The sequence below is a fragment of the Genypterus blacodes genome, unplaced genomic scaffold, assembly GCF_046128005.1.
Source record: "Genypterus blacodes isolate CSIRO-AG114 ecotype Tasmania unplaced genomic scaffold, CSIRO-AGI_Gbla_v1 ptg000012l_1, whole genome shotgun sequence".
NCBI lineage: Eukaryota > Metazoa > Chordata > Actinopteri > Ophidiiformes > Ophidiidae > Genypterus > Genypterus blacodes.
The window spans coordinates 5,816,431-5,830,592 of NW_027466826.1; the positions used below are offsets into that span (position 1 = coordinate 5,816,431).

The 14,162-nt window shown below is 42.1% G+C and overlaps 1 protein-coding gene across 1 annotated transcript; it reads right to left on the bottom strand.

Annotated features, from left to right (window-relative positions):
- Positions 1-329: 329 nt before the first annotated feature.
- On the bottom strand, positions 330-12,018 carry pcca (propionyl-CoA carboxylase subunit alpha). Its single transcript, XM_076163112.1, has 23 exons — positions 11,936-12,018; positions 11,622-11,699; positions 11,008-11,055; positions 10,222-10,290; positions 9,692-9,805; positions 9,254-9,307; positions 8,976-9,107; positions 8,506-8,542; positions 8,060-8,138; positions 7,679-7,781; positions 7,069-7,163; positions 6,795-6,945; positions 6,071-6,214; positions 5,896-5,970; positions 5,448-5,516; positions 5,250-5,325; positions 4,249-4,462; positions 4,056-4,158; positions 2,566-2,664; positions 1,885-1,938; positions 1,604-1,744; positions 1,158-1,235; positions 330-882 (listed from the first exon to the last, which is right to left on the bottom strand). Exons 1-23 carry the CDS (start codon positions 11,990-11,992, stop codon positions 814-816), a joined length of 2,139 nt encoding a protein of 712 aa, XP_076019227.1. The 5' UTR covers positions 11,993-12,018; the 3' UTR covers positions 330-813.
- Between the last annotated feature and the right edge of the window lie 2,144 nt (positions 12,019-14,162).

The following is a 14,162-nucleotide window of genomic DNA, read 5'->3' on the forward strand; positions in this document are numbered from 1 at the left end:
CTGTTATTTATTGTATAAACCCATGATGTTCTACAGCCTGTATACATATGCATAACCTAATGAAAACTTGATTGTGAATTAGTGATGAACTAATTACTTTGACTCTTGTGTGTTGTCTTTTTTTATACATTTCCTGTTTTGTTTCTTTGTGAAATTCAAGACAAGTGTTTTTTTCATTTCAGTAATATTTGCCATACTCTGATACTTCAACACAATCTACAATTAGATTAAATTGACTTTTTAGAAGTGACATTAAATCTTTCATTGAGCATAAAAAAGATGTAAGGTAATTCTTAAAGAAACACACAGACAGATGATCTTACATAAACTCCCATTTTATTTGTATTTACCAGAAAATTCTGTTAACAGTCTTCACATTTCATTGCATCAGATTTAATTGAAATGTATTCCTTTGAATCCATGATTTGAAATGTATTGAAATACAACAACTGAACTTTGACTTGTGGAACAAGATGATACATGATGGCTGTAGTGTTTCATTACTTACTTTCTAATGTGTTAACAGGAAATAACAGAAATATGACAAAGGAACATTTATGTCATCTAGAGACACACACACACACACACGCAGTCACACACTTTCATTACCATTTTTAAGGCAATTTAACTCTTGTCAGTTAAAATCATTGTTCTGCTCGCCAACGTTCACGTTTCATTGGTTTGGAATTTCCAGATCTATAATTTATCTAAATAATTCAGTTTAAACAGTTTTGACCCATATATTTATATTGTCCCCATACACACAAACGTTTCCCGCAACAAAGTTTGTACATAGTCATCAAGTGTTAAAGATCACTCTAGTTCTACCAGCAGGTCTCCTTCTCCAACCGTCTCCCCTGGTTTACAGTGGACACTTTTCACCTGGAAGGCATAGAAACAAACACACAGTTGATCAGAGAGCTCGGAGCCAAGACGGTCTCAATTCCTACTACACAATATTGCAGAAAAAGTTTGTAAGTGCCCATTAGATATCCGAGTGTGAGGCTTTTACTAAAGCGAGTGTGTGAGTGGCAGCAGAAACCTCAGCGGTTGATATCTGATGGGAACACAAACACTCTGCCACACTGCGGTTAATTCATTTCAAACCTCAACCACATACAAACACTTCCTGCATGTGTTGACAGTTCATTTGTTACCTTGGCTTGTTTGACAGCAGTCATACTGTTCTGCATCTTCATGGCTTCAATCACACAAATCTCTTGACCTTCTGCAACCTACAACAAACACACACACAATAAGAGACACAACTAAGGTTTACTACTTACTATTTTGAAACACTTTACAGAAAGAAATCAGGAAAAGGACATAAGGCAAGACACATTTAGCACCGATTCATTATCTTTCTCTACTATACATGTGTTGGTCTCTCTCAATACTAAAGAGGAAGCTACCAAGCATTTCACTGCAAAACATTCTCGTATGATCGTGTAAGTCACAAATAAAAGTTACACACTTATGGTTTCATTTTTCGAAATTCTATATACTTAATTCAACATTTCACCCTGATGTAATGAAATGTCAGTGCATCTTTCACTACACATCCATTTGACCAATTATGCAACACAGAGACAATAAACTTTACCGTATCTCCAGGTTTGACGGACACCGCCACGACTGTGCCGGGCATCGGTGAGCGCAGGATGCTGCTGGTGTCTTCTGGGACTTTTTCTGCCATGTAACAGCTCAACTCGGCAGCCAACTTGGACATGACGCGGACCTTAAACTACAAACAAACACACACACACACACACACACACACACACACAGGAGCAGAGTATGTTTCAGGCTACAACGGAAGCTACAACCGTCTCCATAATACAACCCAATGAACAATCACTCATCCTCCCCTCCTCTCAGCCTTACCGATGTGCCCAGGAACTGCAGAACAATCTCACCAGATGCATCTCTGGAGAGACACTGGAAAAGAAGACACAACAATAGGTTTATTCTTAACTTTGTCGTGAACATATTGCAGCTATGACTTGTTAATACTGGTGTACAAGTACAAACCTGACACTTTTAAGTGATATGTATTGCTCTCGCGTTGCCACAGGATCATTTAACACCAATAAGTCTCACTCAGCTAAAGCCCAGACTCTGCTCCTCTAAGTATTTATTACCAATAAGAGTTAAAATGTCACATAGCAGCAGCTCGGTAACATGGCGACTGAGGATGAACAAGATCGGATGAGATAAGCACAAAAAACTGCTGAGCTAAACAAATATCTTCCCAAATGACATTGAAGTCACACAAAAATACATTATAATGTTTTGGAATATTACATATTGGTACCTACAGCTCTCCGGCTGGTTTGCAAATTGAAAACTAATTATAAGGAGTAATGTTATTGTCGACCCATTTCCACTTTTAATGTCGACCGGATGTGATTAAAGAGTGTGTGTGTGTGTGTGTGTGTGTGTGTGTGTGTGTGTGTGTGTGTGTGTGTGTGTGTGTGTGTGTGTGTGTGTGTGTGTGTGTGTGTGTGTGTGTGTGTGTGTGTGTGTGTGTGTGTGTGTGTGTGTGTGTGTGTGCGTGCGCGTTACCTGCAGCATCCTCTGCTCATTGTTGATGGTGAGTGGCAGCAGTGTGGATGCCAGGTTCCACTGTCCAATGATTTCCAACGTCTGTCCACCTACGTCCACCTACAGAGACAAATGCACACACACTGTTCTGTTCTTCATGCTTCACCTGGATGAACACATCGCAGTCAAGTCAATTTGGAAAAACAGATACATCTCAACTTCAAATAAGAACACTACAAACTTCCCCTCCCCTCCCCCTCAACTCATGTGGGATGACCTGCTATCGTTGAGAACTCCCCCAAGTGGGACTATATCTGAGATTAACAGCCATATTCTGGACCTCGGGGACCTATCTAACTCAAAAACACGGGCTGCTTGGGAGACTGAACTCAAACTCCATCTGGACATAGACTGGTGGGACGATATCATACGCAACCTGCATACCGCCTCATCCTGTGCCCGTCTCGCTCTTATCCAGTTCAAGGTCGTGCACAGGGTCCACTTCTCTAAATCCAGATTAGCCGAAATGTATACAGACGTAGATGACAATTGTAATAGATGTTTTTTCTTTGCCCCAGGCTCCTCAACTACTGGGCGGGTTACTTCAACACACTGTCCACCATATTGGGAATACAAATTCTACCCTCCCCTTACATTGCCATCTTCGGTACTCTGTATGACCTACACCGTTTTAACACCCGACAAAAGGAAATCATCATGTTCACCTCTTTGCTTGCCAAGCGACGCCTGCTCCTACATTGGAAATCCCTCACCCCTCCCTCTATTTCGCAATGGCTTAAGGATACAATGTACTTGCTTAGACTCGAGAAAATCAAATGCACTATGGAGGAACCACACTGATAAATTCCATCAGAGATGGCAACCTTTCCTCTCCTATTTCACAGATCTACAGGCTATGCCAGACCAGTGACTGATTACCAGAACACAGACCAGTTCCTTTTTATTTTATTTTATCATTTTATTTTGCATTTCAGGCAGTCCAGGACGGGGGTGTGTGAATGCGGGTTTGTATGAATGTGTGGTTGGGTGGGGTTTCAGGGCGGGATGCCATCTCTTTGTTTTTTTTCATTTCCTGTTTTTCTCTCCCCTTTCTCTCTCTCTCTCTCTCTCTCTCTATCACAACCTATGATGCGATTTGTTCAAACCTACATTGCTGTTTGACATCATCCTGTATGTTCTGTATGTACCCTATGACTTCATTGCAAATCCAGCCCACTTGTATTTTTCCTCAGGGTCTATGTATGTATAAAGTTCAACAACAATAGTAGGGATTTCACAACCTGCCTCCCTTCTCTCCATCTCTCTCTCTCCTCTTTCTATATAAAAAATGATCTCCAAAATCCCCTTTAACCTGTATGCACAATGTCATGTACAATATCTGCTTCAATAAAAACAAAAAGAACACTTCATATTGGGCAGATCTGTCTGTTCATGTCTTCATATGTTGTTGTTGTAGTTGTACAGTGTGTACTTGTGTGAGAGGTACTCACAGTGTAGGCATTTCCTGCTTTAGTAACCTCCACAAAGTGCCGTTCCTTCTCCAATTCCACACACAGCTCCCAGCGGCTACACGCCACTGAGGAGGACGCCACCCTGAACATGAGCAGACACCGTTATTAGGGACTGGCTGCAAATACTGGTAGTAGTTTGGACTCGCCAGAACAAACTCACTGAGATCTTTACCTTAGATTTCCTAAAACCTTCTGTGAGCGGAGCTGGGCGACGACATGGAGCGCTGCAGCCGAGGCCAACAGCTCCATGCGAGGGCCCGCCTGCAGCTGGTGACCCTTGAACCCGTCGGGGTAAACTTCAGGCAAGAAGTTGGTGCTGATGTCTCCCGAGATAAAGCGGGGGTGGGTGATGATCTCTCGCAGGAGGGGAATGTTATGGGTCACACCTGGCGGAAGAGGAGCGCTTACAAATGACTACAGGAAGAACAACCAGAATGTCCATGCGCAAGGCAGGTGTGTGTGTGTTTGGGAAGGTGATTTGGTGCAGCCTTTCTAGCAAACAGAGGTCTGTACTACGAAGGAAGCTGAACAGAGCTCGGCCTTGATTGCGTTAGCTGGCTTGACAAAATTGAAACCCTCTTGTAAACTCTCTGGATCACTAAGACCTTTCCGTGTGGCTATGTCATGGAAAATCTTTACACAGTTTATTTCCCCAGGTCCTATGTGAGGACACGCTTATGTACGGTCACACTGGTGTACAGGATATGTCCATTTTTTTCCTTTTAAAGCGGCCATAAAGATCTTTAACTCCCTTGTTCTCACTGTTGAATCTAGAGAACGACATGACCCTATGGCACAGTGCAAGCAGCTATACTTCAGCTACCTACCAAGCACGTTCCTGTAATAACCTCGAGGCTAAACTGCTGCCGTCGCCTATATTACTCAGAACTTTGTACTCGGCTTCTGTGTGCTGCAGAACAATCGTCTCCTTGATCAAATCTTCCTTTAATTTATTCCACTTCGACGAACATCCGACTCCCTCGCTTTTCTTCGACAAGGCTTCTAATATGCCAACAACACCGTCGTCTAGTTGAGACTGTGCCGAGTCAGTGAAGTACACACATAATGCATGCAATGTATAAGACTATTGTGGATGAACTAAATGTGTTGTATATTATTTTTGTTTGAGTTTAAGTTTACAATTGTGGCGCTACATGCAGGTATTTGCTTTACCTCTGATGACGTAGTTGTCGAGGGCGTCCTCCATCTTGGCCAGGGCTTCAGCTCGTGTCGCGCCGTAGGTAACCAACTACAAGCAGAGACAACAAAAGGACTTTACTGCAGTGCCATGACGCTATAATCACACACACACACACTTAATACCTGACAAATGATCACATTGCATTTGGAGATCAAAGTCTTCACTCTGACCTTAGAGATCATGGGATCATAGTAGATGCTGATGTCGCTTCCCTCCTGAATGCCGCTGTCCACACGGACCTACAAGAACAAGGAGGACGGCGACAAAATGAGGAAGGAATTCAAGATACAGTTCAAGCAATCAACAGTAAGATGAGATACAACTTGATGGGGAACTTTACAGCGACTTAAGGCAAAAATGTCCCCCCCGCCCCCTCAACAGCCATGTTTAAACATTAATGTGATTGAATTTGGCACAAATTAAAGTAGGCTTCCTCTGGGCAACAGTACCAAGATCACAAGGCAGCAAATGGATTTATTCAGGTATATAAACATTCATTTACAGTCTGAGTGAGCCACTGTATGCAGTTCCTACGGATTGAGTGGATGTAAACGTGATTGACTGTCTTCTAGTCACTGTGGGTGACACACACACACACACACACAGACACACACTCACATTGCTGAGGTTGACAGGCTCCTGATATTGAGACAGTCGTCCAATGGAGGGAAGGCCAAAGGACTTGTATGGGTCCTATGATGAGCACAACAAAAACAGTGAAGCATCGGGTTGGTATGCATAAAACAGAGACTGAACTGAGACTGACAAAGCACTTCATTCGTGCCGGGCGTACCTCAGCATAAACACGGCTCTCGATAGCCCAGCCGTTTATTGGGATATCTTCCTGTTCGTGCTTCAGTCGGTGTCCCTTAGCAACCCGGATCATCTGCTCCACAAGGTCCAGGCCGGTAATGCACTCTGTGATTGGATGCTCTACCTGGGGTCAGAGGATAAATCAGAGAGGTACACAAAGGTACTCAAATAAACAATTATAACTCAAACTCTATCCATTTCATGTTCTTAAGGCAAGGAGAGGAATGGGGGAAGGTTCGTCCTGGTCGAAGGGTTGTTAAGGGAAGACGGGTGTTTGTTTGCATAATGGGAAGCAGTTTGAAGGATCCAGGTGGAGAGTGTGTGGGGGTTGTGACTCCAGAGAGAAAGGACAGTTCTTTGGCTATATCCAAGCAAAACGTAATGATAAAAGAGTACATTTGTCAAACTCACTGCACTGTCTGAGAGAAACACAGGTGAGGTTCAGGGACAACTCATTTTAACTCTATTTTGTTTCTACTGACATTATTTTTCCTGGTTTGCTTTACTGTTTCACCAAAATAAACTGGATTTCCAAGAGCATCTGTCCCTCACTTCTTTCTCCCCCATCTTCCCTTTGTGGCTTTAAATTGTTCATCATTTCTTTCTTCTGGGTTTATTTTTCTGTTTGTGCAGCTCTGTCCCACGTTCGCAAAGAGAAATAAAAGTGAAAAAAGAATTAGGAACAAAACCCCATGCACTCTGACCTGCAGTCGTGTGTTCATCTCCAGGAAGTAGAAGTTTCTCTGGGAATCCACCAGGAACTCCACAGTGCCGGCAGAGGAATACTGGACGGCCTTGGCGAGCTGCACTGCCTGTTCGCCCATCGCTCGCCTCGTGGATGGATCGAGGAACATACTGGACAAGACACAATAAAACATAGCATTTCAATTACAATAGCAATGTTGCTTTGTGTCTCTCATTGTGACAACATCAGTAAAGCACTGGAGACAGTCGAGAGGTGTTCTCATACACACTGACCTGGGTGCTTCTTCCACAACCTTCTGGTTCCTCCTCTGGATGGAGCACTCCCTCTCATTCAGCCACAGAGCGTTTCCATGCTTATCAGCCAGCACCTGTGCAGACATTACATTATTCTCTCTCTCTCAAAGTCAGCTCATGACAGCATTATTGTGTTGCAATTTTACCCATTCTTCCACAAACATGCTCCAAATATTAGAATATGTACAAATACTAAATATGAAGTTTATTTGTCCCAATATCACGTTCAATATTATACTACTACTACTACTACTACTAAAATAAACATTTAATCTGTCACTCTAAGTTGCTGAGCTCCAAGTATTCAAGTGATAAATGTACAACAAATTAAATAAATGCTTAATATCTCAAAGAAATAAGCAGTATTATAGGAAAATCAATGAGAAAATCTGATCCAGGCTGATGATGGCAAAAGGGTGAACAGCGCCCTCATGTGTTCATTTGTTTTTAAGCAGGTTTAATCACTATTCTTCTAACAGCTTCAGCTTTCCTTCAATAACAAAATAATAGAATAGAGAAATTTCATGTATGTGTGCATGTACGTATGGGTGTGTGCATGTATGTGTGTGTCTGTGTGTGTGTGTGTTACCTGTATCTCTATGTGTCTGGGATTGTCTATATACTTTTCAATGAGCAGCCTGTCATCACCAAAGCTGGATGCCGCCTCCTGGGACGAAAAGCGAAATCCTTCCCTGCAAAAGAGCCCCAACACACACAAAGTTTAAAGGCCACCGCCTCATCCACACACACACCACAGTAAAGAATCACACTGTCATAAAGGAAAATAACAAATCAAATACCAACTTCAACTGCAGAGCAATCATCAAAGGCGAAACCCACCAGACTTCAATAAATAAATAGGAAATTAAGACTACGCAACTCCCTACAGTCATCCAAAAGAAAAGTGTAACTAAAGGTAACCATGGAAACAGCAACTGGATAGAAAGAGGCTGGAAGGAAGCGAGTCTACCTCGTCTCGTCGTCATTCCAAGCGATTCTCATTCCTTTTCCTCCCCCGCCTGCAGAGGCTTTGATCATCACAGGGTAACCTACAACAGAGCAAATCATCAGCACAATATTCATCACGGCCTTTACTGCTCTTAATGAGGGTCGGTCTGGTTATGCTGATAGTTATGTCAAGTTAGTCAGTGATCTTATTCCTGCATAGGAGCTCGATTTGATGTTTTTAAATGACATTTGGTGCAACTAGTCTAATTTTCTTTAGCGTTCCTCGAGCTGATCTTAAAGGAGTAGCAGCAATTTTCAACAAACTAAATAGTATTTTCTTAAATGTGTATCTGTGTTGTATCTGTAAACACTTTGAATGTGCTTCATAAATAAACCTGCTTGCTCAGGTGTTCATGGTTATAATAATCTGACGCATACATAAATTGTGTAGAATAAAAAGTGGCTTACCGATATCGTTTGCGATCGTCACAGCTTCGTCAGCATTCTGAGCAGAGAAACAAAGTGGATTCATTGGTTAGAACACTTACCAAGACCGTAGATTGAATCAATGCAGTAGAGTCTTTGCTGTGTGTTTAGTTTAGTTGTTATGGATACTTGAGATGTGAAACAGTCTAAAGAGTAAATACAGCTTAAAGAAAGAGCTGAAATCTGCACTTACAACGATATAAACTCAGAAATTCCAGTATGTAAAACAGATGGTCATATAGATAGATAGACAATCAATAATTTAACACTGAGGAGCTTTGCTTTCTGTAGCAGATTCCAATGATGAGATCAGTCATACAGGTCAAACACAAGACCATACTTATATTCTGACCCCTGACCTATAGGTGAATGACAGCAAAACCATCATCCAGAGTGTAAAAGAAGCTTGTGTCCGGTTTGCTAAATGGCGGTGGCTGTGCTGGCGTCCTCACCTTGACCACTCCGTCGTAGCCTGGGATAGTGTTCACATTGGCGGCCTTGGCCAGTAGCTTGCTTTCTATTTTGTCGCCCATTGCATGGATAGCGTGGGTGTCTGGGCCAATGAACGTCACCCCCTCTGCTGCCTAGCAACACAACAACAACGTGAGATTTAGGGGAAGACCAGAAGCCAGAGTAACTCACATGCAAGCCTCAACCTTCAAGTCTCAAGCAAGTTAAGTCTATCCCTGCTATACTTCAAGCAAGTCACAAGTGAAGAAAGGAGACTCACCAGCCGTTTAGCAAACTCTTTGTTTTCAGAAAGGAAGCCATATCCAGGATGAACCTTGGAGGAGCAAATATGATCACATATATGAAGACAGATTGATTACACTGAAGCATTATTAAAACATCTCAGACAACAAAAAGGGCTAAAAAGAATTGCCTCGTGGAGACGGAAGTGTACTTCCCATTTGACACACACACACACACACACACACACACACACACACACACACACACACACACACACACACACACACACACACACACACACACACACACACACACACACACACACACACACACACACACACACACACACACACACACACACACACACACACACACACACACACACACACACACACACACACACACACACACACACACACACACACACACACACACACACACACACACACACACACACACACAGAGAGATGCTTACAGCCTGTGCACCGGTCATTCTGATGGCTTCCATTATAGCGTCCATGTTGAGGTAGCTCTTATTGGTGGGAGCCGGGCCGACACAAACCGCCTCGGCGGCCATCTTTACATGGACCTGAAAACACAGGGACATCAGCTTCACAGGGGACTCTATCACACACACAGACAGACACAGACCCGACATCCTATCAATTCATGTCCACATTTGTGAAGCCTTGTTCAAGTCACATAAACAGAGGAACGCATTCTGACACACTGGCAGCTGCACCTCACAATGCTGGAGTTGATTGACAGGCCAGGCTGGTTCAGTGTGTGGAAGTATCTGTGCTGGGCTAAGATCTTGACACAAATTTCATGCATTCACTGATCTCCTGCCACAGCCCAAACTACCCTTTTGTTGTTTTTTGCCGTTTGTTATGTGAAAATGCGTAGTTAGTCACAGTTAAATCACTAAAAATGTTGTTGTTGTCGTCGTCCCGGAAACCCACAACTCGGTTACCTCACCACCCAACCACCCGTCTCAACACTCACAGCACTGGCATCCACGTCGCTGTGCACAGCTACAGTCTTGATGCCCATCTTCTTACACGTCTTCATCACCTGACAGAAGAACAGAGAATGTGAAGTTCTCTCAGTGTTATTGTGTTTACAGCCAGAGCGTCACATTATCAACCAACATGTGTCACACTGGCCTCCAACTCATCTTCTCGATCAGTTAAGTCACATGATTAAGTTCCATTTGATAGTAGATGCATAGGTAGCTACAGTCAGAGGATTTAGTGTTGATTAGTATAGGTGATGATTTCCTTAATTAAATATTGACAGGAGGAGTGCTTCTCTTCTTTATTTGCTCTTTAGACTTTTGCCGAGAGTGAAACAATATATTAACTAATATATTATCATATTCATGTATATGAGCTGTTTGAAATGTAATGTAATCAAGCTTAGGTACGAGTAACAACAACTAGTAATGCTAAATGTATTTCATTCATTTGTATTTCATTTTGAAAGGTTAAAAAGTGTGTGAAGTTGTTTTATTTTGGAAATTCATGTATGCAGCTTGAGCCTTGAAAACAAAACTCTTACATGATACTGTTGTTCTCATGTGTACTATGTTATTTTATTCAAAATAATTGCAATGTTTTGTCAAATCATGCAGCTTAGTTAGAACCATTTCAAGCTTCATTTTGTCCTTCACTAACATCTTGGTTTTCACACCGAGTAGCAGATCGATCAGAATTATATTGTAAATGTGCAACTCTGTTTGGTGTCGCATACAGCTGCCCAAATGATTGACAGCTTGAGTGCCAGACTCACCCTGCAGGCGATCTCTCCTCTGTTGGCGATCAGGATCTTATCAAAGGTCTGTGGATGGAAGCAACATTCAAAGCCATTTGAAACATACAGTGCATTATAAACTTTTCCAATCATTCTGACTGTGTGAACTTCCAAAGCTGATCCAACTGTGTGTGCCTGTGTTCCTGTGACTGGTCAAAAGAGAGTCTGCCAACTGGCATTGCATCAAATGTAATGGTTTCAGCTGGACCAGAGGTGCAGACAGAGGATCCCTGTTTCCTTAATACTAACTGTCTGATGTCCAGACACATTCAATTACCTATTTGGTACATTCAATTACCTATTACCATTCAATTACCTATTTGGTAATTACCTATTTGGTAATTGAATGTGGCTAGATTTGCAATCTTTGTCCAGCTGGCTCGTCACTTGTGTAAACCACATATATTTTGATTTTTGGTGTGTTTGTATATACAGCATGTATTCCACTTATTGTATATTGTGTCTCGTCATTGGTGCTTGTCAAATGAATCCAATTCTGATGCTTAGGTTTACTACTGAATCCTCAGCACAGAGGTGAAGCCCCTGATCTCTGTCATTATGGTCTGGAGGAGAACTGAGTCCTGATGCTTTACCTTCTCTCCGGAGCTATGGACGGTGGAGTACTGAGCCCTGCAGGGCACCGGGCAGCACCTGGACTGCAGTGAGGCATGCTGGGAAACACAAAAACACATACAAGCTGTCCGACACAATTCAAACAATAAAACTATTCAACAATGAGCGCGTCACTGCACGCAGTTAAAGTTTGACGTTTACGATTCCAAAGCGAATAGTTACTCAAAGTCCATGTCCGTGAAGTACACAGAACATGTACTGACACATAATGGCAGCACAAACAGTCTGCAGGTGCAGAATTATGTTTTGTTTTCAGTCGTTATTTCCTGCTCACCTTGACTGCAAACACGAGCCTGTTCAGAGATGCGTTTACACTGTGCGCCGCCATCATTGACAACAGACCGGGGGGGGACGGGGTTCGTGCGCGCTGATGTCACACGGGCGATGTGACGTTTCAGGAGGCAACGACCAATAGGGCGCCGAAGGGGGAGGAGTCATTCCCGGACATTCCACAAGTATGGCATTCTTTTTCCCCAAATATTATTACTTTTATTTCTTTTTGCAGCCATTTTCAATTCGTTTAAATGATTCCTCAAAATTTAAATTATTTATATATTTCTCTCAAATGTGTAATCACTGTTAGCAAGCATTTCTCCATTATGATGATACCCCTTCTCCTGCACAGGTGTTGCAAATCAAGATGCTGATTAGAAGCTATGATCATTACACAGGTGTTCCTGATGATGAGGTCAGTAAAAGGCCAACCTAAATATGGAGCTTATAGTTGTTCAGATGCCTTAAGAGTTAAGAGATGACGCCATTGCCAGAGTCATGGGTGTCCATTTCTCCATTATTAGCCATTTTCAGCATCATTACAGATATTTTGGAAGGCCTCACAACACCGGACCACTTGTAACCACGGCAACTTCTTCTTCACCTGCTCCACTAGCATCAGCCACAAGGACAGCTGATGAAACAGTTGGTCTACACACAACCAAAGGATTTCTACACAATCTAACAGAAGTCGCCTCAGGGAAGATCATCTACATTCATCCGCCGTAGGGTCTTGATTTGTCTGCAGTTCGGCAAATCCTCAGCAACTCAAGCGCATTTAATCCAGGGCAATTTGAATGTACGGAGAGATTGTGATGAGATTGTGAGGCCCATTGCTGTGGCATTCATCCACCGCCGCCATCGCCTCATGTTTCAGCATGACAATGCAAGGCCCCACTTTGCAAGGATCAGTACACAATTTCTGAAAATGAAAGCTGGAAATGTCCCAGTTCTTCCATGGCCTGCATACTGAGCACACATGTCACACACAGAGCATGTTTGGAATGCTCTGGACCAGCACATAGGAGAGATCCGCATCCACTCACACTCACTACTGAGACACTCTCACGTATACGACTGATTCTTTCATATGCATTATTGAAACACTCTCACATCAGAGATACTCTAAACCTGCAGTGTCATTTTTTGAGATTGAATATGAAGGTGCAGCTTCTATCAGTCTGCAGTCCTTATTCGTAATAGGCAATCGTGATGACATCGTTCGACATGGTACAGGTAATCTCATTGGGTCTCATACTTGTATCCCACATGAAATCAATGCATAAGTGCTTCATGAATCTATTTCTGTTGACTGATTAACGTTTATCACCTTTAAACTCAATGACATCTTTGAAATTAAAGTGTTGCCTATAGATTTACATTCAGTTTATGTAAAAAAAAGGCATAAATGTATACAACTGATGTGTAATCTGCTGTAATGACACTTGCTCAAACTGCAGCATCCTCACCTTTTGTAGATTCATACTGCAAGTGAGCCAACAACTACAGCTTGACATATACAACCATTCCAATAAGCTGATTACGGGGAAAGACAGTTAAATTGAGTATCGCAACAGAAAGTATGTGATCAGTAGAATAAAAACTTCAATCTGATTAAGTGACGCAAATGCCACATGGTACAATAATACAAAAATAAATAACAAATAGAAATAATATTTGACGGTATTAAATTGATGTTAGAAAGTAAACATCACAAGTTTCTGTAGGAATCTTTGGAAGTATTACCGCAATGTTACAAAGCAAATGTCCTAAGTTTCTGTAGGAATAATAATGCTTCTACAGTAGCTTGTGAGGTTGCAGTAGTAATAGTGTTGTAATATTTGAGAATGGTGTTACAAGGTATAATCTTACTATATTATGACATATTTTCCCATCTGATTTTGCTGTTGAAGTGTTTTATAGCTATAACTGCATATTGTATTGTTTTAATCTTTGGCATCTTCACATCGCTGAGCATTGATCTGTTTGGCAGCTGCAGTGTTTGGTCTCATTTTCCTGCATGTGTTCACCAGGGATCCAACATCATTCATTCAGTGGTTTGTCAATGACTTCTTTATTTAGCTGCAGCCTCCCAACGAAGGGAATCGATCCTGTTGGAAGGATTTTTCTGTGAAATAGATGGAGGTTTGCTTTAGTAGCAAATTAACAGATTGAAGAGAGCAGATCACATAACAGAGGCTTGGCTTGATGCTCCAATATCATAGTCT